The sequence below is a fragment of the Colletotrichum graminicola genome, assembly GCF_000149035.1.
Source record: "Colletotrichum graminicola M1.001 genomic scaffold supercont1.4, whole genome shotgun sequence".
NCBI lineage: Eukaryota > Fungi > Ascomycota > Sordariomycetes > Glomerellales > Glomerellaceae > Colletotrichum > Colletotrichum graminicola.
In genome coordinates this window covers 1,019,762-1,044,198 of record NW_007361008.1, presented here as the reverse complement: position 1 = coordinate 1,044,198, position 24,437 = coordinate 1,019,762, and the positions used below count along the sequence as shown (strand labels likewise).

General features: G+C 55.7%; 8 protein-coding genes across 8 annotated transcripts; 5 read left to right on the top strand and 3 right to left on the bottom strand.

Annotated features, from left to right (window-relative positions):
* Window positions 1–1,376: 1,376 nt before the first annotated feature.
* GLRG_01613 (uncharacterized protein) lies at window positions 1,377–3,230 on the top strand (the record flags this gene model as incomplete). Its single annotated transcript, XM_008092298.1, has 1 exon — window positions 1,377–3,230. One exon carries the CDS (start codon window positions 1,377–1,379, stop codon window positions 3,228–3,230), a length of 1,854 nt encoding a protein of 617 aa, XP_008090489.1.
* A 2,543-nt stretch (window positions 3,231–5,773) lies between these two features.
* On the top strand, window positions 5,774–7,490 carry GLRG_01612 (cytochrome P450; the record flags this gene model as incomplete). Its single annotated transcript, XM_008092297.1, has 3 exons — window positions 5,774–6,019; window positions 6,093–6,290; window positions 6,354–7,490. 3 exons carry the CDS (start codon window positions 5,774–5,776, stop codon window positions 7,488–7,490), a joined length of 1,581 nt encoding a protein of 526 aa, XP_008090488.1.
* A 756-nt stretch (window positions 7,491–8,246) lies between these two features.
* On the top strand, window positions 8,247–9,344 carry GLRG_01611 (uncharacterized protein; the record flags this gene model as incomplete). The annotated part of the gene is made up of 1 exon (XM_008092296.1): window positions 8,247–9,344. The coding sequence occupies one exon, from the start codon at window positions 8,247–8,249 to the stop codon at window positions 9,342–9,344; it is 1,098 nt and encodes a 365-aa protein (XP_008090487.1).
* A 490-nt stretch (window positions 9,345–9,834) lies between these two features.
* Window positions 9,835–10,906, top strand: GLRG_01610 (uncharacterized protein; the record flags this gene model as incomplete). Its single annotated transcript, XM_008092295.1, has 3 exons — window positions 9,835–9,900; window positions 9,970–10,387; window positions 10,434–10,906. 3 exons carry the CDS (start codon window positions 9,835–9,837, stop codon window positions 10,904–10,906), a joined length of 957 nt encoding a protein of 318 aa, XP_008090486.1.
* Window positions 10,907–11,721: 815 nt separating this feature from the next.
* GLRG_01609 (glutaredoxin) lies at window positions 11,722–12,555 on the bottom strand (the record flags this gene model as incomplete). Its single annotated transcript, XM_008092294.1, has 2 exons — window positions 11,722–11,805; window positions 11,860–12,555. 2 exons carry the CDS (start codon window positions 12,553–12,555, stop codon window positions 11,722–11,724), a joined length of 780 nt encoding a protein of 259 aa, XP_008090485.1.
* A 908-nt stretch (window positions 12,556–13,463) lies between these two features.
* Window positions 13,464–15,929, top strand: GLRG_01608 (SH3 domain-containing protein; the record flags this gene model as incomplete). The annotated part of the gene is made up of 3 exons (XM_008092293.1): window positions 13,464–13,659; window positions 13,745–15,745; window positions 15,805–15,929. The coding sequence occupies 3 exons, from the start codon at window positions 13,464–13,466 to the stop codon at window positions 15,927–15,929; spliced, it is 2,322 nt and encodes a 773-aa protein (XP_008090484.1).
* Window positions 15,930–16,852: 923 nt separating this feature from the next.
* On the bottom strand, window positions 16,853–17,333 carry GLRG_01607 (uncharacterized protein; the record flags this gene model as incomplete). Its single annotated transcript, XM_008092292.1, has 3 exons — window positions 16,853–16,880; window positions 16,941–17,149; window positions 17,277–17,333. The coding sequence occupies 3 exons, from the start codon at window positions 17,331–17,333 to the stop codon at window positions 16,853–16,855; spliced, it is 294 nt and encodes a 97-aa protein (XP_008090483.1).
* A 3,309-nt stretch (window positions 17,334–20,642) lies between these two features.
* On the bottom strand, window positions 20,643–23,022 carry GLRG_01606 (arrestin domain-containing protein; the record flags this gene model as incomplete). Its single annotated transcript, XM_008092291.1, has 2 exons — window positions 20,643–22,508; window positions 22,570–23,022. 2 exons carry the CDS (start codon window positions 23,020–23,022, stop codon window positions 20,643–20,645), a joined length of 2,319 nt encoding a protein of 772 aa, XP_008090482.1.
* Between the last annotated feature and the right edge of the window lie 1,415 nt (window positions 23,023–24,437).

Sequence of the window (24,437 nt, the reverse complement as noted above, 5' to 3'; positions counted from 1 at the left end):
GCGGGATTAGGGACCAGATGCCAAATAACGGAGCGGTACGCAATTACTTCCACCTTCCCATACTGCCAGACCATGTCTCGTAACTGCACAGTGAGCGAGATGTACGGGTACCAGAGAACCGGCACCGCAACGAAGGGCCCTGCGCTATCTTCATGACCTCTAACGACACGACCCCCCATAGAGTCAATCTAGCTTCTGTTAGTTTAGCCGCGGGTCGAGTCCGTTACTCAACTGACGTTGAGTATGGGTCACCCCAGAGACCACTCCTGATTGACAGCCCTTTAGACGTATTGGTTGAAGCGGCCTGACGGGAGCTCCCCCGTCCGCGTGGGCTGCTGGTAGTGTATTATCAAGTCGCCTCGGACGAACAACTCATCGTCCCGTTTTCTCTACTATTTGCATCCATTGAATTGCACAACAGTGTCACATACGTACACGCCTTCCATCTCACTGTTGTTCGGGCCGGTATCGAAAACAGTTTGGCAAGTCCGACAAGACTGAGGGTCCAAGATAGACGGGGCTCCGGGTGCAAGCACCATACAACCGCATAACGCTTGCGCATACACCTGTTTCGGCAGGCCGGTCCTCTTCCCCTAGTCTCTGGTCTCTTGCTGTCTTGCAAAGGGTCTCCCGACATCACGGATCGCCCCATACATACGCAATAGTTTACGAAGTACTCCGTAGGCGCCGGCGAACGAACGGAACGCCCGTCATCTGCTTTGCAACAGCTCCCCTCCCAACTGAACCCTGGTCCTCGATGATCGCTGCCGAGACCCACCGTCGGTCATTTACTTCACGCAGTTGATCGCACCTTTCATTCTTTTCGGTCGGTCCGCTGGGGGTCCCAAAACAAGAAGCTGGGCCGCTTCGACATTGAACTGCTCACGATCACACAACACTACTTCTCCCCCGCCGTCCCCGGTCTCTCTTCACTTTTACCCTTTTTTTTTCCCCCTTCACATCTAACCCGACCGTGCCACCGGCCTCGGTCACGTCTTGTACGCAGACGCTGCATTATTCGTCATCCACCACGTCAACCACCGCATTGCTGTTTGTATACCTCAACTCATCTTGTGCGACCGTTGCTGGAACCATAACTATCATGAATGCTTCCTAGAAGGAAGAAGACCTCTCTCACCCATGACCAAACTTGGCTCGACGTCCACCGACACTCCTTAACTAAGAAACAATCACCTGTCGATATTCCATTCTCACAACTTCCGCTTCCTACATAAAACTTGACCTTTTGAAAGATACCCATTGGGAACGACGCTACCTCGATAGTGGACACGGCCCAGAAAACGACTCTACGAACCTTCGCTTCTTCGGAATACCACCTATTTTTACCACCAAAGCTGCTTATAATGCGAGCCAAAATGCCGGCCCCACTAGATCTCAGCAAATCCAAGCTGTCAATATCCAACCCGCGGATGAACCTGCGGCGGTCTGCCTCCCACCACAACTCCAGTTACGAGAAAAACCCCTTGTCCGCTACTTCGTCGCGCTTCAGCTTCAACCACCTCCTCTTTTCCTCGCCGCCACCATCACCGAGTCTACCGGCCCTCATCCCCCCACCCCGGAAATCTCCCATCCACCCGCGACCTAGCCGTGTGCTTCGGCTTGCATTCTGGGTTGCATTCGCAGCTTTGCTGTTCTACTTTGTAACATTTCCTTTCCGAAGCAGCTTCGGCGTGCCGAACTTGAATTTGCCACACCTTAGCACACATGAAGACTTTGAGATGGTCGGGCAGGATGATCTGCCCGACTTCCCGACCCCTATCGTCATTACCGACCACAGCGGGAAACACAAGTGGACTGTTTCAATCCCCCCGAGCTACGACTTTCCATTGTCGGTGAAGGAGTATGGAGACATGTGCATCAAGTGCCGAGAGGTTGCTGCTCGTGTGAGAGACCTGCGCCATCGGATCCACATTCTCGATCAGGACCTCTCGAGTCCCGAGGCCCTGGCTGATCCGTACTTCGTCGATGTGGAGGAAGCTCAGAAGCTCGGTTTTCTCCCGGACCTTGCCAACAGCAGATGGCCCAGCAAAGGACAGGGCAGAGACGGAGATTTGGTCGGGGAGGACAAGGACTCGCTGGTGGAGAAGCCTATCTGCCAGAGTTCAATGACCATGGTCCTGGAGACGGCAGATGCTGGGATCGGACACACCATTATGCAGCTTTGGACGTTCTATGGCCTTGCACAGAGACAAGGCAGAGCCTTCTTCATCGACGACTCTCGCTGGGCGTACGGCAAGTACACCGATATTTTCCAAGCGCCCCCCGCTCCAAACTGTCGCCCTCCGCCCCGCCACTACATGGTCCCTTGCCCTCCTCGAGCTCGCCATCTTGTGGTCACCTCGGAGACAGTGAAAAAACTTTGGGCTGGTTCTCTGAGCAAACCCTACGTTGACTTCCGAGCCCAGGATGAGGAGGGAGTGCGAGAACTTTTCAACCTGGCACACGAGGGCTACCGAGCCCTGTTCGATCTCAACAAGGACGACACTCAGTATGTTTTCAACAGGGTTAAGGAAATCAAGGCAAAGGCACACACCAAAGATTCAAACCCTCGCGACTGCCTTATTGTTGGGGTCCACGTTCGCCATGGCGACTGCCACCCGCTGGAATACCAATACCGCGGGGCCTACATCCCTATGGAGATCATTGCTAACCGCGCCCACGAGATCATCGAGGCCAAACACAATGAGTCCGGAAGAGATAGCGGCGTCGGCAACGGACTCGCCGAGAAAAAATCGTTCGTTGTATTGGCGTCCGACGACCCCACAGTCTACGATGCCGATGACTTCAAGGGCTCCATGCGCGCTCAGGAGCAGATTCGTCTTGCATCCAAGCAGGAGACCCACAAGGCCACCCCGGACAGACATGTCATGCATCGTTTCGAAGATGAGTCCTTTGGCTGGGAGGGCGGCTTCTTCGCCGCCATGTTTTGGAACCTTGGCTTGTCGTCCATGAGCGCTTCCAACGCCGCGACAGCTGAGAATAAACAACTGGCTCCATCGGCTGAGACCCTTCGTCTTCGCGGTTACATCGGCCGGGCGTACATGATGGACCTAGCGGTTCTTGCCGGTACAAGCGATGCAATCGTCTGCACCGTTAGCGCCATGGGCTGTCGTCTGCTTGCAGTCATGATGGGATGGGAGTCCGCCATGGAATCGGGAAACTGGGTCAACGTCGACGGCCCATACGGGTGGACCGGATTGTCCATCTAAAAACGCATGTCTTAATCCGTCAGGATAGGGCAGGGCATGCATGGCTCAGCGTCCGAGCTGCGAGGGAAAGCAAAAGCTAAGATTCACATCACACAGCATGGTCATCGGTGTACGGCGTTTGAAGCGAAAGGCACATCACACATGATTTTTATTTTTATTTTCTTTTACAATTCTGGGGGGGGGTTTTTTTGTCCCCGGAAAAGAGATACGTCTATATTTGCCTCGTAGCACACAAAAGCGTATTCATTGAGACTAGCCCATAGGTACAATCCTCCGGTCGTTACTGCATCAACTAATCATACCCAAATATACCAACAATCCCACGAAGCGGGCTTCGAAGAAAAGACGCCAACTAGCCATATCAAATACAAAAAAAAAAAAAATTTTAATAATAATAAAAATCCAGTTTTCAAACCATGTCTGAACTCATGTATCCCCATGATGCAAGTGTGGATGACTGTTACATATTTTGCCTTTCCTTTGAAGCTACTGTCCCAGATCAACACCAATACCGGCGATCAACCCCTCTTGGAAGATCTAAGAAGCACATGTTCTAGTCTATTACATTAGCCATATACCAGGTGCTGTGTAAGACCTACTAATTGGTTGACTCGGGGCAGCCACCTTTGTGGAAAGAGAACGCGGGGGCAGCATCCAACGAGGCTGCCATGAGTTTGTTTTCCGGCGCGTAAGGGTGCGGTACATCGACGGCGTCTCCGTGCCAGACTCCGCCCACCACAGGCATCATCGAGCATCGAGGTCACAGCCCGACCTCCTTTGCGAGTTCTTTCCAGCTGGAATACCTGGCACTGTTTGGAGCACACAAGGCGATCTGATGGCTTTAGGGTCATGAAGCAAAGGCTAGAAGCCGGGTACTGGAGCGAAGGTGTCTTGCACTCTGAAGGTGGCAAGGATACGAGGATCTCATCAAGAGAATTCCCACACCACACCATAGAAACCTCGCCACTTGTCTAGCCACCTCCAGAGCACTTGTCAGTGGGAGCCAGACCTTGCCATGTTGACCAGCTTCGAGATTTCCGGCCAACATCACCGGTAGTCTCTCCGCCTTAGTAACTTAGTTCCAAGCAGCATCATCAAAGTCAACACCGGCAAAAGCGCCGAGTGACACTTTTGTTGGCCGGGTTCACGAGAATCTTCACCTCGTGATTCGGACGCTCTGGCCGACTCGACGCAAAAGCCATCATGGAGCCGTATGCTATCTTTAGCAGGCTTGTATTTCGTTGGCAGTGAGACTGTATTGCGAATCTTGCGAATCTCGGCATGGATCTCAAGAGAGTTGCAGTCTTTCCAGCCCCTCGTCGGCGACAGCTTGGCAGCGTGCCTTTTCGATACACGTTTGCACACTTCAGAGCCCTGGAATCCATCCAGTCCTCAAGAGGACATTGCTCCGAATGCTGGGAAAGGCGCAAAGCACATCGACTGCGGCCGCGGGCACTCGGCGCTCAACTATGGACTTGTCGTATTCGGCTTTTGGGCCTCTCAACGACGCCAAGTGCATGGTTACCACTTTCGATGAGGAGAAACTAGACCAGAGCGCCTGCAGTCCAGAAGCCAAGCATGCGGTTGACGCAATCTTCCAGCGATGTCGTTTACCTCATCAAGGATGCTGCATCGGCTTGCTCGAGAGGAAGCCTAGGGCTGTGCATGCCAAACCCGCCAAATCAGAATGCTTGTAGAGCTGAAGGCATCTGCAGGGGTGTCAAATATATGGAAGCCTTTCGGACAGTGTGATGGTGGTGGTGAAGTCGGCCGGGAGCTTGGGGCGGCGGCATGGTCCGTCTCTTATTCTTATTCGGGTTACTAGTTTATCAATCAAGCACCCGTGAGTGGCCAGACGGACTCCATGGCTCCTAGGTACCTGCCTCGCTCGGGGAGACTCGCGGTATACGTAGAATTGGGGGAGTGGACCGAGCCTTCGGAGGCAGGTAAAATGGCAATTCGAAATGGCTCCATCGCGTTGAAATGTGGTTGACAGCATTTGGGGAATTGGCACATGCATCGAATCATCCCCATCGTCCACTGCTTGATTAGGCAATGAGGGTCCCGGATACGAATACGAACGGCCCGCCATTGGCTAAGCACCTCGTGCCACCAATTGGTCCTCCCCTGATTCCTATTTTCCGGGCCATGCCACTTGAGAACGTGCATCGAAAGGTTAAAAAAAAAAAAAAAAAAAGTCTGCCGAAATATCGACTGCCCAAAAGGCGATTATAGGTGGCCACACAGCTAGCTGACCGCCTGGAAGCTTTCCCACGCATGCTAGCCAAGTGCATACAAGGCGCAACGCTGCAGCTCTGGTTACGCAAAAATTGTGGGACCTCACAAAACGCGACAGATATCTAATCTCTAATGGGTAATTTAAAACCACGGCCAGAACCCCCCTTCTCGATGCCTTTTCGTTCTCCTCGTGCCACTGATATCCGAGTGTTGCGTTCGTTCACAACAATCGACGACACCGGTAGACGCGACGACGCTCGAAAACACCAACAGAAGCACTCTCTCGTCCTTCTCTCCTGCCCAGCATGGGCCTCCGACAAGAGGTCGCCGGACCATTGTCCCAGCAGTTCCAGACACTAGGAACTGGTTTGCAAATCTTCGTCATTGTCACCGCTGTCATTTCCCTGTCTGTCGTCCTCAATGTCGCCTACCAGATCCTCTTCAAGAATTCCAATGAACCCCCCATGGTCTTCCACTGGTTCCCCTTCATTGGCAGCACCGTCACCTACGGCATGGACCCCCCAGCCTTCTTCCAAGCCAACCGTGAGAAGGTACGCGCGCCCACCAACAATGTTAACTATTACGACTTCTCGTGCTCGAGCTGACAAGCATTAACTCCGAAAGTATGGCGATATCTTTACTTTCGTTCTTCTCGGCAAGAAGACCACAGTCGCCCTCGGCCCCCAGGGCAACGACTTCATCCTCAACGGCAAGCTCAAGGATGTCAATGCCGAGGAAATCTACACCGTCTTGACCACCCCCGTCTTCGGCCGCGACGTCGTCTACGACTGCCCCAATTCCAAGCTCATGGAGCAGAAGAAGGTATGTGGGCGACAGGATCTCTCCCCGCGCATCTCCCTACTGACAGCTTGCGTGCCCCTCAAGTTCATGAAGATCGCCCTCACCACCGAAGCCTTCCGCTCTTACACCCCTATCGTAGCCGACGAGGTCACCAACTACTTCAAGAGCAGCCCCGACTTCAAAGGCAAGTCTGGCGTCGTCAACATCCCCACCAAGATGGCCGAGATCACCATTTTCACCGCCTCCCACGCCCTCCAGGGCGCTGAGATCCGCAACAAGTTCGACGAGTCCCTCGCTTCCCTGTACCATGACCTCGACATGGGTTTCACCTCCATCAACTTCGTGCTTCACTGGGCTCCTCTCCCCTGGAACAAGAAGCGCGATCTGGCTCACGACACAATTGCCCAAATCTACATGGACACCATCAAGGAACGCCGCGAACAGGGCCGCACCAACGGACTCGACATCATGTCCCACCTGATGAACTCCACCTACAAGAACGGCATCAAGGTCCCCGATCACGAGATCGCCAACATGATGATTGCTCTTCTCATGGCCGGCCAGCACTCCTCTTCGTCCACGAGCTCCTGGATCATGCTTCGTCTTGCCCAGAACCCTCACATCATGGAGGAGCTCTACGAGGAGCAAGTCCGCGTTCTCGGCGCCGACCTGCCGCCCCTGGCCTATGAAGACCTCGCTAAGCTGCCCCTCAACCAGGCCATCATCAAGGAGACCCTCCGCCTCCACGCCCCTATTCACTCCATCATGCGCGCTGTGAAGTCTCCCATGCCCGTTCCCGGCACGAAGTACGTGGTTCCCACGACCCACACTCTCCTCGCCGCCCCTGGTGTCTCTGGCTCCGACCCGGCCTACTTCCCCGAGCCTGACCAGTGGAACCCTCACCGCTGGGACGCCGACTCACCCCTCGCTCCTAGACTCGGAGCTAACGACGCTGCCGAGGAGGAGAAGATCGATTACGGCTACGGTTTGGTTAGCAAGGGTGCTGCCTCGCCGTACCTGCCCTTTGGCGCGGGCCGTCACCGCTGCATCGGCGAGCACTTTGCCAACCTGCAGCTCCAGACTATCACTGCCATGATCGTCAGAAACTTCAAGTTCCGCAACGTCGACGGTAGCAACAACATCAACGGCACCGACTACGCCTCTCTCTTCTCGCGTCCTCTGGAGCCCGCCAACATTTACTGGGAGAAGCGTAACCCATAAATTGGTGAATGGTGCAAAGGGGGTTTACGCAATTTTGTGGTTGTGGTTCGTACATTGTAAGCCATCATGACTACATCAAGGCGAAGAGAAAGTAAGGGAGTAAAGTATATGGACATGAGAGCGCTGCGGCGCAATGGTGGCAGGGTAAACCGTCACCACTGAATAATATTAATACAAAAGACCGTTATGACATCACGAAAACATTATAAAGTTACTGGCTCCGTGCCAGTGACCGTCTCCTCCACATATGGCAGGCCTGAAAGTAAATGACATGATTTTTGGTGAGTCGGTATTAATGAGAGAGAGCGGTCCAGCCATGGTGATCACGACACTGGTGTACAGCCGAACGAGTTCGGTCGGTCGGCGGTGTTTTGTTTCAAGGTCAGTGCGGCGAATATGAGAGGGAGTCTCAGACATCCATCCCCTGTCCGGTTTCTGCTCCCATCCCTCTCCTCCCCTCATCCCAACCTGAGCTTGAGCTGGAGCTGGAGCTCATTCACAGAGACTTTCGCTCGCGCAAATTTCCTTACGAATAGTCGCGTACCAACGTGGGGTTTAGAGTTTGCCCACTGACGTTGCACAGCCTACTACGCCTACCTGGCTGTTTTTTCGATAAACCCATCCCCATTATATAAAGAGCGCAAACGACTTGCAATTGCGACGGCACTGCGATTGGAGCATTGCGACGACGCATTCATTAGTTTGACCAACCCAGGATCTACGGACCTGAAGAGGCAATCAAGAACCACCGCCGATATGAACACGGAAGACGAAAACCTGGGGCCCCTGGTCCGCCTATGGGGCCTCCGGACGGAGCAGCTACCGGCCCCGAGCGCAACGTCGGCCGACTTGGCACCGTTCCTGATCGCCGTGCTGCAGGAGGCGGTCCCCTTCATCGACGCCGTTGCGCCCAAGGACGGCACGGCACGGCCCAACGAGTGGAAGGCTAAGGGCAACAAGACCTTCCCCGAGTCGACGGCGCCCGTCGAGCTGTACGAGCGCATCGTTCCCGCCGCGGAGCTCGCGAAGGAGGCGGCGCGGAATCAGCTGCCGAACGGCGATTCCGTCTCGGCTGAGACGTGGGCGTGCCGGAGGAGCATCCACAAGGATAAACCCGTCAAGGGGACGGCAGCGTGGGAGGAGTTTGTCAAGTGTTTCAAGGACGACCATGTCGAGGCCGAGAAAGCGTTCACGCCGAACGTCATGCAGGCAAGGGAAGCGCTGGCGTGGGACTGCAATGGCATCGTGGTCAACGAGGGGGGGATCTCGTGGGGGGATTTCAAGCTCAGCGTGTCAGAGATCAAGCATAGACTCGTGATGCCGCTCAAGAACCGCGTGTTCCCCGAGCTCATCGTCTCGGCCAAGGCGAGGGGTGCTGACGAGTTCGTGGTCGTGTCGGTCCCCGTGTTGGACCTTGCGGGGTCGGACCACGGTCAGCTGGTCAAGGACAAGAGCATTGTTGTCGGCGCGTACGTGAGCGTCGAAAGAGTGCGGAGGCTGCCGACGGGGGCGATTGAGTGGATCATGGCGACGGCCTCGGATGCCAAGGGAGTGCTGCCTGCGTGGATCCAGGCCAAGGCGGTGCTTGGGGTCGTCGCAAAGGACGTTGCGTTGTTCCTCGGCTGGATTGCCGAGGAGCGGGAGAAGGGGACGAGCGTGGGCAAGTGGACAGCCGTCAAGGGCGACAGCGAGGCTCGCCCCGGCAGCACCAACCGCAAGGCGTCGATGACATTGGAGGACGCGGAGTCTTCAAACATGCAGGGGAGAACCTCGAGGCAGGGCATATCTTCCAGGAACGGAACGGAGCCGGCGTTGGGAGGAACGAATGGGACGAACGGGCATGTTCATGTTTGATGTTTGATGTTCTATTCGTACGTGCGATACCAATCTAGTTTGTAGTGCCACAAGGTAATGAATGTTGACCAGCAACCTGTTCGGTGCCTAATCAAGGTGAACACCGGCGATTCCAGCTCGGGCCCAAAAGCGGTTGAATACACGTTGGCCAGGTCAACTTCTCCCACGACTTGCCAACCCCGGGCTCCTTCCTATGACCGACATCCTTCCTCGGGAAGGTCCCCCCCTTACGCCTGCCATACTTCCTTCATGCCATGTAGATCCAAGGTTGACTTCTGTCACCCGCCCTTCTATTACGACACCACAGAGCTCAGCTGCATCCTCCTCTCAACAACCAGATCAGCATTGCTGTTCCCACGATCTCCACTCTCTCGCCCGGCTCCCTATTTCTCTTGTCATTTCTCCTCGTGTGTACAGTGGAGGTCAATCTCTGTTTCGGGATATTCGAGTGAAGTTTCCCACTGTTACCACTGCGGTGTTTCCAACCAGCATGATGAAAACTCGCTCAGTGGCTGCTGCAGCTTCCGAGTGTAGCACAACTCCTTCAGACGTAGTTGTATGTAAAACATATATTCTCCACGAGTCCATACAAGCAGAGGCCGCTTGACGCTGACACGCATGGCAGATGACCCGCGTCACTTCAAACGGGTTTAGTGCTGCTAACAGCACCGTCCCAGCGACCCAGCTGGCTTTCAATACCAGCCATATCGTCATACTGGAAGAGCTTCTGACTATGCGACGGACGCTCGAGGGTATATCTCGTCGTCAAGAAGCCAATGACGAGACCGTCAAAGCCAGTGAAATGAGAATACAGGAACTGCAGCCCATGCCTAAACGACTTGACGACATTGGCTCTGAACTGAACAACCAATACTCCTTAGCCGAGGACAGGATTCGCAGACAAGAGGCGGATCTCAGGATCCTGGCCGACAAATTAGTTCGGAGTGATGAGGAAAGATTCGACCTGGCACGCAAGGTAGAGCAGCTTTCTACCAAGATCTCTCTTCAGGCCACGCAACCAGACTCTCAGGATCTTTCCCCGAGTATGTGGCCCTATTTGGAGTGAAAGATGATACTGATCGAGGGCAGCTCGGGTTGCGACCAAGCGGAAAAAGGAATCTGTACCGTTGGCATCCGAATCTGACAAGCGGCCGATGCCACACGCAGTTATTTCCGACGGACCAAGCACTGCGGCCAACCCTCTGCCGACGAGAGCACACAAAAAGCTGAAGGTCGAATCTCTCAAGGTATCCAAACGCAAAATCTCGGGTTTCCGGAAATATGTACAGGCTTCCAAAAGTAGCTATCGAAAGGCACCGCCTAAGAACGGTAGCGACATGAAGAGATTCATCAATCGATTCATCGAGGGTATCGAGGACAAGACGATTTCTGAAAGGTTGCAAAAACGTCTCCTGAAGCGCTTCCAATCGGTGATCCGGGAGTCGAAGTCCAAAAGAGGACCGCGCAGTATTGTAATCAAAGGGAACTTGCATTGGGATGAGATTTGCCCGCTTCTGGACCCTGCCAGCTTTTCAGAGGACGAGTACGATGAGGAGGACTGACGCGGCCTTTCTTGAAACTGGACCATGAAATGTGCTTTTGGAGCTTCTCAGAAAGGAATCATTTTTTGCAGAGCCACATCCAAAAGCCGACATACTTGAGAGACAAAGCACAATTTCTACCACAGATCGCTAGGTGTATATCCATAGCTACGAAGCCCAATCAAGCACAATGATACTTTAACCGAGGATATGGTAGGAAGCACCTCAACACTTTGTGGGTGTCCATCTTTGCGGGAGGAAAAAAAAGCAGCAGCAAAGAACTGATAGACTCTTAGACAGCTTACCAATGTGGTCAAGGAGGGGGGAAAGCATGCTCAAATGGTTCCATTGTCGTTGATCATAACATGAAGACACGCCTATTGAAATAGAAGTGCTCCTCTAAAACTACCCCAATTCGTCTCTTTATATGTCTCGGAATGTGTCAACTTTTGTGTCTGCTCAAGCCATGCCTCTTGTTAGGCAGCGGGTTGTTCAACGACTTTGGTCCTCCAGAGTGCAAGAAGCGCTAGTTAACGGTGGACATGCTAGTCGGACACTCCCTAAAAGGGGCTTTTGAAGGGTCCATTCAGAAGCAGAGTCCCACATTGCCAGTCAAACTGGAGGTACCTGACGAACAACTAGACGTCTCCAGAAAGAGTTGACAGAATAGTCTACTAGAGAAATCCGGCAGCTGGCATGACTCTGTATGTCCGGGCAAATGAGTAAATCCAAGCGCAACTGGGTATGTGTAACCATAAAGACAACAAAAACGCCATCGTCATGTGACGGAAACCACCCGAAGTGTTTCAACAGAAGACTGACTGTTCCCGTGGTGCTTACGAGGTGGCGGTAGTCTCTGCGTTGGACTTGACGCTGTAAGGAGCCAGGAAGTCAGGGTTGTTGGCGATTTCTTCTTTGACCTAAGGGAAAGAAATTAGCTTCCGCTAGCAAGAAGGGTTGCTAAGGGAACTTACAATATCAAGACCGCCGACCAGCTCGCCATCAACCCAGAGCTGAGGGTAAGTAGGCCACTCTGCATACTCTTTCAGGCCCTGCCGCACCTCATCGTCCGCCAGGATGTTGAAGAAGCCGTACTTGACGGAATGCTCTCTCAGGAGTGCGACAAGCTGCCTCGAGAAACCGCACTGGGGCGAGCTCGGGGTGCCCTTCATGAAAAGCATAACCGGCGCGGCCTTGACGAGGTCCGCCAAACGTTTGAAAAGCTCCTCCTTAGCCTTGGCCGGGTCAACAGCCTCCTCCGCCGGCGCGGCAGCGCTAGGGCCGTTCTCGACGCCCTGGTTTCCGTTCGTCGTGCCGGTGGCGGGCTTCTTGGCGTGTGTCTCGATCGCGTTGCGCACCTTGATGGCGCTGCTGCCGCTGACGGTCTCGAGGACCTGGCCGTTGCGCAGGAGTACGAGGAAAGGAACGGCAGTGACGTTGTAGGTCTCACTGATCTCGCTAAGCTCTTCGGCGTTTATGGAAACCCAAGATGTCTGCGGGGGGCTGGTGACGGGGTACTCGGAGGCAAGGGTCGCGAGGACAGTCGCCATCTGAGCGCATGGGGCGGCCCATGGTGCGTGGAATGAGATAATATGGAGGGTGGTGGGCGGTGTGGAAGTGATGTGCTTCTCGAAGTCGGCCACACTGGCAATCTCTTGGATCGTCGACATTTTAATTTCGTGGATCGCGAGCTTTTTCGTCAGGTCGGAACGTTCAAGATGATACGTCGACGGCAGGGGAGGGGGGTTGCGATCAATGGGGAAAGAGAACCTGCCAGTGAGAGTCGCGGATAGGATTCGAGGCTTGTGGAATAAACACCAGATGAGGGCCGGGTTCGGTCGGATGTTGGATCATGAAATGACAAAGCCAACAATGGCTGATAAACCGTGGGTCTTCGATACGTAGAGGGGTACTTGGAGGGGCAATTTGGGAGCGAGTTTTTTGGGGTGGCTGCGATTGTAACGGATACACCGATCTCCGTAGCTGGAGATGGCCTAGTTGTACAGAGGAACGCTTGTAACCGAAAAGACTAGCAGTTGCGTCATCTGGCGCAAGATTTATGGGGGTTAATTACATAGGATGGAACAAGAGGGCCCCCACCTAAGGCGTGAAGGGGCCCGAAGCAGAGAGCGAAAGCGGCAAGCATGCTTGTACCTGGCACAGTGCGTCGCTGTACACGCGGTTCGGCTGTACTCGTACCTCAGGTACCAGCTGGCCCACGCTTTCCTGCCCCGCCGCGACACTTGGCCCGACACTGAACAACGCTGAGCTGCGTAACCGACCGCCAGTGTATTGGATGCTGGCGGGACCGTGCTTCACCTCCAAGTTCCAGTTCCACCTGTGCTGCGCCTCTCCAACTTTCGGCTGTCCACGACTGTTATTCTGCAATAGAGGCGGCTGGTTTGCTACGTCAGCTTCTTTGCCCGTCAGACACAGGCGACTGCCCGACGGAGATCCTTACGACCCGACATCTTCTTTTGCCTTACTCTCCCCTTGCTCAATCTTCCCTCTCCCCTTACTTTTCGACGACCCAACGACCCCCGACGACTGCTAGTTAAGCTCATTGCCTAAACTTGCAATGGCGTCACTCAACCTGTCCATTAACGGACCCTCGATCAAGAGCAGCTATCAGGGCGTCATCAACAGCGCGCTTCCAAAGTCGAGCTCGCCGACATACGCTCAATGGGCACTGTTCTCCGTTCAAGCTCCTTTGGCCAATGCTTTCCAAGATAGTGGCTCCAAGGAGAGCGTGCTCAAGGTCCAGAGCACTGGTGGTAGGTTCCCCGCTCTTCACTCGAGCTCCCGACGCTCGACATGGCTTGGCGAGGCATGCGCTGACAGGTGTCCCTCCCCGCGCAGATGGCGAGCTTTCGGATCTCATCGAAGACTTCAACGAGGGCCGCATCCAATTCGCCTTCGTCAAAGTCAAGGACCCCAACTCTGGCCTTCCCAAGAACGCCCTGATTGCCTGGTGCGGAGGCGGTGTCCCAGAGAGAACCAAGGGCTACTTTACCACCCACACCGCGGCCGTCTCCAAGATTCTCCATGGCTACCACGTCCAGATTACGGCCCGCTCAGAAAGCGACCTCGAACCCGAGAGCGTGATGCGCAAGATTGCCGATGCCTCCGGTGCCAAGTACTCAGCAGGCAGCTCCACGACTTCCGCTGCCCCACCCCCGGTGGCCTCCAAGCCTGTCTTCACTCCCACCACGTCCTCAGTTGGAAATGTCAACCCTATCGTGGCCGCGCGAAACCGCAAGACCGCCAACCCTGATGACGATGGGTGGGGAGAAGACGCCCCGCCGGTGACTCGGTCACAGCTGGAGAAAGTTGAATCGGCGTACAAACCCACCAAGGTTAACATGGCAGAGCTTACGAAGCAACGGCAGGAGCCTTCCAGCTCCAACGGGGGCAACTCGCAAGGCCGCCCCGATGTTGTAAGGGGTGCTTATCAGCCCGTCGGAAAGGTGGACATTGCTGCGATCCGTGCCGCAGCTAAGAACCAGAACGACGACCGGCCGACGCCTGTTAAGGGCTCATACGAGCCTGTTGGCAAGGTCGACATCGCCGCCATTCGCGCCAGGGCACAGAAGCCATCAGAGCCCGTGGAACAGGAGCCTGCCGATGATGAGCGGCCCAAGTCGCTGGCCGAACGGAGCGCCGCTTTCAGCCAATCTCAGTCGGAGCGCCTGACATCGCTGCCCAAGCCCAAGGTGGCCAGCAAGTTTGGCGCCGCAGCTGCATTCACTGGCACCAAGGCGCCGACGCCTGGCGGTCTTGGATTCGGTGCGCCTTCCGTGCCGGCTCCCCCGCCTGTTGGCGCTGCCAGCCGTACCTTCGCCGACCAAGGCGGAAAGACGCCAGCTCAGCTTTGGGCCGAAAAGAAGGGAAAGCAAGGAGGGTCCGTCTCCAACACCGTCTCACCCCCCGTTACGTCTCCTATCGGCGTGCAGAAGAGCGGCGAGTGGAAGAGTGGTTACGCTGGCAAGTCGTGGGGCCCCGTCAAGACTGCTGAATACGGCCGTGGCAGTCTCAGCCAGGAAAACACCGGTGAAGACCCCCAGGAGAGAAGCGTTGGGGCGCCTGCCTCGCCCAGTGGCGGCGTTGGTGCTCTGCGGGACCGCTTCAAAGACGCTCCACCCATTTCTGGCGGAGCTCCCTCTATCCCCCGCGAACAGCACCGGGAAGAGGAGGATGAGCCGTCTCCTCCTCCGCCACCTAGCGGTTCTCGCCCTCCCCCTGCGGGTGGGTTTGCTCTTCCCGGTCTACCGTCCAGGCCAGCGGCTGCTCAGGAAGAGGAAGAAGAGGAAGAGCCTCAGTCCCCCATCAGGGTTGCGCAGCCCGTTGCTCGTGGACACGAGGTCGATATGGAGCCCCCTATGGAGAGAGAACCTCCTCGGCCCATCCCTACTCAAGAGATCGAGCGAGAGCTGCCAAGAGAAGAGGAACTCTCGGATGAGAGGGTCGATGTTGGCCGCGGCGCCGCCGCAGCTGTTGCAGAGCATGAGTTTGGTCAGGAGCAAGTAGCGGCGGGTCAGGCGTCAAGCGGTGGCAAGCGGGCCTTGATCCAGTATGACTATGAGAAGGCCGAGGATAACGAACTTGAACTCCGTGAGGGCGAGTATGTTACCAACATCGAGATGGTTGACGATGACTGGTGGATGGGCACCAACTCTCGTGGCGAGAGCGGCTTGTTCCCTAGCAACTACGTGGAACTTGTCGATGACGAGCCTGAACCGGCACCGGCAGCACGAAGCGCTCCTCCTCCCGCACCGGCTCAAGCGGAGCCGGCTCCGGCAGCTGCCGGGGGCGGTCGGACAGCAACTGCCCAGTTCGACTACGAGGCAGCCGAGGACAATGGTAATACAGCTCCACCCCACCCCCACCCTGTACGTACGCGGTGCTAACCAGCTGCTCAGAGCTCTCGTTCCCCGAGAACGCAACAATCACGGACCTCGAGTTTCCTGATGAGGACTGGTGGTTCGGCTCCTACGGTGGAAAACAGGGCCTCTTCCCTGCCAACTACGTCCAGTTGGACAACTAAATTCAAGTCGGTGAAATGCGATTAAAAAAAAGTTTTTTGTGATGGCCAGCGATACAACGACCCTGTGCCCCTGCAAGCATTCGCGTTGTTAGGCTCGGAAGGGTCCAATGCCTTCGATAGGAATTCAAAATTGTTGAAGCCTTGCTATTACTGTCTTGGTGCTGCATCTAAAGAAGTGTGAAACATGTCTATCATAGTGGTACCAAGCAGACAGATCACGGGATCGGAAAGGTTATCCTCGCGTTCAACCCGTCGACCCGGGCCGAGGCTAAATGACCGGAAGGATGCATTCGAGACTAAAATGCCGGTGTAATAGTCGGGCTGAGAACCTCCAGTCACAATGACGTCAACAACTGACCAAGGATATATAAATCGCAAGTTGGATTTCAGATGAGTCGTACTACTGGGTAAAGTCATGACCGCGAAGCGAAGTGCGCCCAACAAGCACAATCAACCCCATGTAGGAAACAATAGACCACACGCCGCAAACGCCAGTGTGGAAAGTAAATCAACGAGGCCGCTGAACCCATCGTGAGACCCCCCCCCGCCCGTCCATCCATCGATACTGTGCCTCCTTCCCTCCCACTCGTCTGTCCATCCCAACTCTTCCGTCGTCTCGGGTTCATCACGCCAAGGGGCCAGGAGATGCAGGCCGCAGGAGAAACAAGTCAAGGCGGGCAAAGCCGCCGCTTTCCTCCTTGCCCCTCATCATTGTTGCTCTTGGCGAGGGGAGCTCAAAGGCCTTTCCTCCCCGCATGGCGGTTTCGAATCTCATGATGCTCGGGCCCCCCGCCACTCAAAGAAAGAAAAGAGAAAAGACAAGAAAAAAAAACCATTACAGGCGGCTTCAGTCTCAACGGTAAGCAAATCGGGAAAACTGCTGATGCTGTCGACGTTGTCCCCCACTCGACAAGTGTGGCAATTTAGCAAATGTCGAAACAGCACTCGCAACTATTGGGGCTGTCAGCAATCCTGGGAGGAAGAATTTGGTAGAGGGGCGTGGGAGCTCACCATTCCGCGCAGCACTCGCACGTCTCGTCAATCACGCAGCAACAGCACAGCGCGGCGAGGCAGGCCGTCAGGCAGTTTCCGCCACCCTGCTTCCTCTGCTGGGGCGCCTGCATGGGAGGTTGCTGCTGGTACTGCATCTGGGGCTGGCCGCCCTGGGGGTAGTAGCCGCCGCCCTGTTGCGGGTAGCCTCCTTGAGGGGGGCCGTAGGACTGGTGAGCGTGTTAACGGTCGGTGTTCGTGTCGTACGACCGGCCATCTTGAAGCAAAGAGAGGAAAAGGACGGGTGATTGCATCGCGAAAACGCTGTTGTGAGGGTAATGGGAGTGACTGGCTTACAGGTTGAGGGTGCTGAGGGTATCCGCCGCCCTGGTTGTAGTAGTCTTGGCTAGACATGTTTGTTTTATTTACTAACGTTTGGTTTCGAAAGAAAAAAAAAAGAAGAAAAACCAATACGAAAAAACGATGAATCTATTCAGAGAAAACGACTGCTTTCGAACAACGCCCGAGACAAGCCGAGGTGTAATGTGAAGAAGGCAGATGTGTATATATATACGAGGTTGGTGTGTGTATGTGTGTGTGTGAAACGAAAAGAAATCCTGAGACCTTTGGGTGGGTAGAAAGGCGGGATAAAAGGGCGCCCTCCCTCAGGTGGTCAGCCGTACCGGTAACTCTCCGGATCCATGTTGCAGCAAGCAATCGACAGGCTTGGCAAAGCCGCTGGCAGCCCGGGCGGAGGTACTCTGGTACCCTTACCCAGCGCCAACCACCGGTACCTAACACCCTTCGTACCTAGTCTGGGCACTCTGCGAACCTCCGCTGTCGATTCGGGGAGAGCGAGGGCACTGCGGGGGCCAGATGCAATCAGAAGCTTTCTTTTATGAGGGCCTACTAAGGACCACTGCGTAAGACACTGCGCCATCGATGACTGCAACTTGGTAGGGCGATTGATGGAAAGACCCATACCGAACGAGCTACGGGGTCCTCCGTGCTTGGCTCGGGGGGCCGCAACAGCAGCTCGGGACTAGGTTAGGTAGTTAGGTACCTAGGATCGGTAGGGGACTTCGGGTGGAGTCTAGAAAGCTTGCTGACAGTTCCTTGCAGGCCCGGTTTCCAGCTGCATGCCTTAGCGACCCAGCGATCGCCGCCACCGCCGCCGCAGCAGCAGCAGCAGCAGCAGGTAACAGCGCCAGCCACGATTGGGGGGGGGCCCGTGATCCAATTGGAGTGTGTCGCGGTTCAAGTGGCGATGGTGATGCCGCGTCTGCCTCCGCCTGTTTGGCTCGCTTTCTTTTTAGCCTTTTCTTCCTCTTCTCCGTCGCCGCCGTCGTCATCATCTTCTTTCTAACGAGTGTTGAAGGCCGGCGCACTCGAGGGAAAGGGGCGCGCGAGGACCCTCTGGCGATGGCCCGTCCGTCTGCATTACGTCTCACGGCTGGGCGCGAAATGTGCTCAGCCATCAGCGCCTATGCCATAACGATGATGAGCGCGAGCTGTCCTCACCCTTCGTTTGTTCCCGGAGACCTTGATGAGCTAGGTTTGACTGCTGTGCCAATGTGTAGCGCGTTCTCGAGATACACAAGACGAGGACGGGAGGGGAGTCATGCGCCGCTCGTCAAGCGGCCGCGTCTGCGAGAAACAGTTTTCATCACATCTGCGCCACGACATGGCCTCTTTTCAAATGTGCCTGGAGAATATGACGCTAGAGGGTGGCGCCAGAGGATCAAACCACGCATCGAGGAAAAGCGCTGAGACAGGCAGAGAAAGAGATGCAAAACGTCAACTGTCACTGTTTGAAGACTCAGTACATCGGGATAGACCCGCTAGGAAGATATTCCCGCACAGATACTGCTATCCACCGTAGCCTTGGGCATATGAACTCGACGCTACCTACCTAGGTAAGGGGCCGCCGCTGCTGCGCGTTTCCACGTCATTCTCCCACCACCCACCCGCCAACAGGAACAACCCATTCACCGACGACCACGAAATACATCGTACATTAGTGTACTTAGCTAAGCCTTGCTACCCGACCCCCTCTGCCCCCTGTACTGAGTAGCAGTACAAGGGCTCAGCCACGGATCCGGAAAACGTGCCAAATCCCCTGTACGTAGGGGAATCCGCGATGCAGTCGCACTTTTCGATGCCAGTCGAACCAGCAAGAACCAGTCATTCGAGCTGCCGGATAAGAACGGTTGCGTTCCCGGACCGACCTACCAAGCAATGACCTGCGGCAACCGATGCCGGGCTAGACACACCACTAGGGCTGAGGGTTGAGCAGGAATAAAATAAGAAAACACGGGGGTCTAAGCACTGCCAAGCTTTGCGGCGGCGGCTGTCTCGACGGGATGGGCTCAAACTCTCTCCCACCCCATCATCTCTCCCTCTCCCACCCCACCTGCCGTCCCGGCCACATCGGCTTCCATGTCATCACCTACACCACCTCCTCCCCCATCATCAGTCATGTTTCCCTGGTTTCTTGCACCTGTTGGTGTAGGGACCAGGTGGTGAGGCCCCTGCCAGCACACCGCATTCGTACCCCAGTGGACCCCCCCCCCCCCCCCAACGGCCAACTGACCTGGCCCTTTGACAACTGCGTCGACGCCACATGAGACGGCGCAATCCAAGCGTGCAGGCCCCCTCTGCTTCCCGGGCTCTCTGCAGGTCTGCAGGTCTGCGACTGGAAGCCAAACGCCGCCGTCCCGTCGCCGCTGTTGGTGCGTGTTTTTTAAGAGAGAGAAAACCAATCCGAATCAACCTCAGTCCACACCCACGCCCACACGACTTGGCCTAGGTCGTGCCGTTCCCGAGGCCGAACCTGGCAACGCCCCTTTGTTCCCTCACAATACACTTTATCTCGTTCTCGGTTACCTGTTGTATCGGTGGGACAGGGGCCATGAAAATAAAATAAAAACCCGCGCGCCTCCTGACCCTTTACAGAGTAATGGAAGGCAAACGACTAGGCAAGAAAACCGGAACGGAAACGAGGGAAAACGGAACTCCCCCTCGCCCGCTCGCGCGGATCTCTCGGGTTCCGCCGTGGCGACATGGGCAGAGAGACAAGGGGAAAACGTCGAGGTAGAATTTCCCCAACCCGTGGGAGGTGAATTGTTTGATCGTCAAGCCAAGCCTTTTGAACGAACATTTCCTTCCCTCCTCAAGTGTTAGGACGGAACAAGTGGAGCACGTCCTAAGGTAAGCAAGTAGCACATCGACATGCCAGCAGGCCATTCATCCACCCGTGGCCTGTTACACGTTGTTTCGCACTCCATCTTGCCGAGCACAGAGTTACCTGGGATGGTTCGCGGTCGCAGGTGCTGGGGGGTGTATAGATACGTATGTGGTGTTGCACACACGCGGGAGAGCGTCGTGCCAAGAAGGATAGCCGCCGACTGCATATGCAGCTGGCAGACGCTCGCTGCTTGTCGTCTGCTTGTTTGTCTAGACCAAGATATTTCGGCATGTAGACATATGCATACAGATGCGAACAAGACGCCTTTAAACATGCCATACTCGTTTGATGTATTTTGCTCTCGGGTCGTTTCACCCCCTCGTCTCTATATAGTACTTCCCAGATGGCGCACTCGCAAATGCTCAATACACACACACGCACACACACATACACACACCACATACACGTGTAGACTTATCATACACCATTCAATCATTTGTCCTTCATGCCCTCATGCTTGTCCATGCGCCACTGCTTCATCGCTCGTACCTCGGCAATGGCTCTGACCCTATAGCGTGGTGACTGGACTGTCCCGCGCCTGCTTCTGTGCCGTAGCTGTACTGATGCCCGTAGTCATTCTCGTCCGCTAATACCGGGGCCGATGGCTCGGCGGCGGCGGCGGCGGCTGCTGGCGGCGCTGATGCACTGGGTCCGGCGTCGTAGTCGTCTGGGAACTCTGGCGGCGCACTGGCTTCATTAAGCAACCGTTGCCGCTCAAGTTCTTGCTTGTCTTCCGTTCGAGCTTCACGAGCCGTCGAAATATCGTCGAGCGTCGGTGCCGAAGGTTGATCCTCTATTCCATTCATTCCATGATGGGGTCGCAGTTCCGAGGACTCGTCTTCGGCGTCGTAGATGTTCGGCTCCGGTGCCGATGCGAAAGACGGGCCTGCTCCCGACGCTTGGGGTGGCCTGCTCGGTAAGAGTCTCTCCTCTTGCCTTCGTGCCCGCTCTTTCTCCGTCAAGTTACCCTCGTCTGGAACTTGGGGGGGAGGCACGTAAGCTGGCGCTTGCATATCATCTGGCGGGCTCGTAGGCTGCATCGTGATTGTAGGTTGCCGACTGAGAGATACTGGCATTTGGGGGGTTGGTTGCGGCCAGTAGCTCTCGCCGTCGTCCCTGTGAATGTCACCAGCACGCCAGGGATTGGAAACCTCCCTATTGAGAGAGACTTCGCGCGTTTGGAACGTGCGCAACGTGTTACTCCGGCCGCGTAGCCGCGTGCTGTCTGTCGTGCCCAGGACAACCTCAAAAACGACTGATATCACTCCCTTTTCACGTCGTAACCGATCCGTGTCTATCACGTTGCCTCCCCAGGAAGTGAGCACCGCGTTGTTGCCATCAGTTGCGCCGGAACCCGGCGCGAACTGTGCTACTCTCGGCTGACCGCCCCCTTGCAGCTGATTGGCAAGCCTGCCGCCCAGATCAACAAGAACCTCCACTTGGTATTTGAAGCTCACCATGTCGCCGGGCACGCCTTTGATGGTTGGGAATACGTCCTCGGGCACCTTGAGCGATGCCGTCACTGTTGTCTCCATCGTTGCCGGGTCGATAATCAGAGGGGCAACAGACTGGGATAAATCCTTTCGGAAAACACTGAGCGACGATGTAGATGTCAATGAAAGACCACCCAGGCCTGTCCGCGATCGCGGGTAGTAATCTTCTTGCGCAAGTTTGCGGGTCTCGTCTTTCGACAGGATGTCGGCAAACATGGAGGCGGGCGGTGCCGTGTCGACCCTGCCTTGTCGGTACATGGTGACAATAACGCCATGCATACTCTTGATCCGCTTGATGTGTTGAACCGATACCTTCACTGATACCGTGTCACCTGGCAAGGCACCACCCTTGAGCATCTCGATAGTTGCCGTAATCGTCTTCTCATCGACGGCTTGCATTTTGGAATTTGACAGCGAACTGCTGGCGATTTGAGGCTCTGCTCGTGCCAAGCTGATGCCTGTGCTCGAGCTAACAGTACTGTCGCCACTGACTTCACTCTGCATGTCTGTATGCGTTGGACTTCGTGGATGATCTTGCGGATCGTGTGAATGATCTTCAGCGGGCGCTGGGGATTCGACTGCACGCTCAGCATCATGGTGTTCTGCGTCGGAACTATTTTCGTTTGCGTCCGGTGCGAGGGAAGCCTTGTCAGGCCCAGCTGCTCTTTTGCGTCTCGATTTCTTAGATATCGGCTCGAGGTAGATAGTCCGGGGGCGAGGAGGCGCGAGGGGTCCGATATCTATTTTCTCCACCAACTGAATTTTTCGATCGCAAGACGATGTGGCAGATATCGAGGTCGGGCGCGTCAGAGTCGCTGTTATCATGTAGGAAATCGTGCCTCGTTCAAACTGAGAGTGGTGGCGCGTCAGTACTGCGTTACATCTTGCTAGTGGAGGGGTCAGGTCATACATCAATACTGCTGGGCAGGCCCTTCTCAGGGAAGACTAAGTCGAAGTTGAATTCGTACTTCCCAGGCTCCAACCTCCCCTCACCGCTGAGTACCTGCTCGTCCTGGAAGAGAGAAGCGTAGCCGTTGCCATGGTACTGTGCCGACGACCGACCGGACAGGGCGGGCTTCGCGATCGGGGGCTCGCTGACAGCCGGCCCCTTGTGCACGCGAACATAGCCATGCAGGGCGACCGTAAGGTGAGTGATGCGGATGGGCTTGACCACAGTCAGGACTACCGCGCCATGGACGTGGTCGCCGGCCGAGTACTGGCGGTGCGGGTCGTTGGGGCGGACGTGGAAGTCGGCGAGGTTACGCGAGCGCGATCGGCTGGACAGGGTGAAACGAGAGAAAAACGAACGAGCGGACGAGGTTGTTTCTTCGACGGAGCCGTTAGATTGCGAGTATGCGCCCATGTATGCAATGACTTGCGGGCCGGGCCTTTGGCTGTGTCGTGGATCGGTCGGGGTCGGGGGTCGGAGTCGGGGGGGGGTCGTCGGTGGTGGTAGCGATGATGACGGTTGTGATTGACAGCAACAGAGGCAGCGGTGGAGGACGTCAAGGACGTGAAGGGGATGGCCGAGCGACTAATGATGCAAGGAGATGGGAGGAGGTAGGGAGGAGGCGCAGCACAGGCGGCGACGACGGCGACGACGGCACCCTCACGTCGGCATGCAACGAGGGGATTCGCAGAGCGACGCCAAAGCAGTGGCTTCAGTGGCTTGCAGCGGTCGGCGGGGAAGAGTAAGGTCGCTACGTGGGCAAGCAATGAGACGTGGCTCAGGGTGTCTTGGTCGTCTTGGTGGGTGGTGGTGGTAGAAACGGCTGCTCGGGCGGCTGGGCACCGGCTCCACGAGGTCTCGGTGTGTCGGGACGGTCAAGGGACCTGAGCGTGCTGTGCTTTCGATAGGGCCGAGCGAGAGGAGAATTGATTTGGCGATGGAATGCCAGGCTGGGATCCGAGAGATGCTGGAAGCGGATTTCTTGGTTGCATATGCCAAGAGTGAAGAGGGAGCCTTGCCAAGAAAGCTTCGCTTCTTCTGGAAATCTCGAGGGTTCACAGTCTCAGATTGCCCGTGTTGCCGAGGGAATTTGGGAGCAGAACAGCCTCAGGCACGAGAAGTTGGGGCGATGGGAGGGGTCGGGGCCACGTTGTATGTAAACCATTAATTACTGTGCACGTTGGCTGTGCCGGATGTATACTTTGTATTACGCGGCTGCGGACTTTGGTTTCCCAAACGAAACTGGACTGATTGACTGACTGACGGGGCGCTGTCTTAAGAGGGAGTAGGTAGTGTACTTTGAATGGCACGAGAGGGACGAGGGCGGGGAGAAGGGGGAGGGGGTTTATTCCAAGCAAGTGGACGGGTGGACGGCCTCGGGGTCGAAGAATAGAGCCCGTGTCAGTGACAATGCTGAGTCTGGATGACAATAGGTAGAGGAGCGGCTCCATTGCCTGAGTTCAGTGATCCCACCACCAGCCCGCCCTAGTCAAAGCATGCGGAAGGACGGCAAAGAACGACATGGGGACATTCATTGTAAGGGAACCTGGCTAGATTGTGCCACATATGCGACTGGGGATTGTGAGTTGTGTGGACTGGATCTCCATCTCTGGAGAGCAGCAACCAGGACCCACGGACGGAGACAAAGAAAGAAAGAAAGAGTCAAGACGTTTTGCGGCCATTGGACAAAGGAGGTACGTACGCATATAGTCAATTTTATTGTACATGGATAGGTAATACTGAAGGAAAACGGGGGTTGCCGAGTTACAGCAGAGCATCACCCGATTCATCGTCCCCCCTGTGCATGCCTGCCCATCCCAACTTGGATT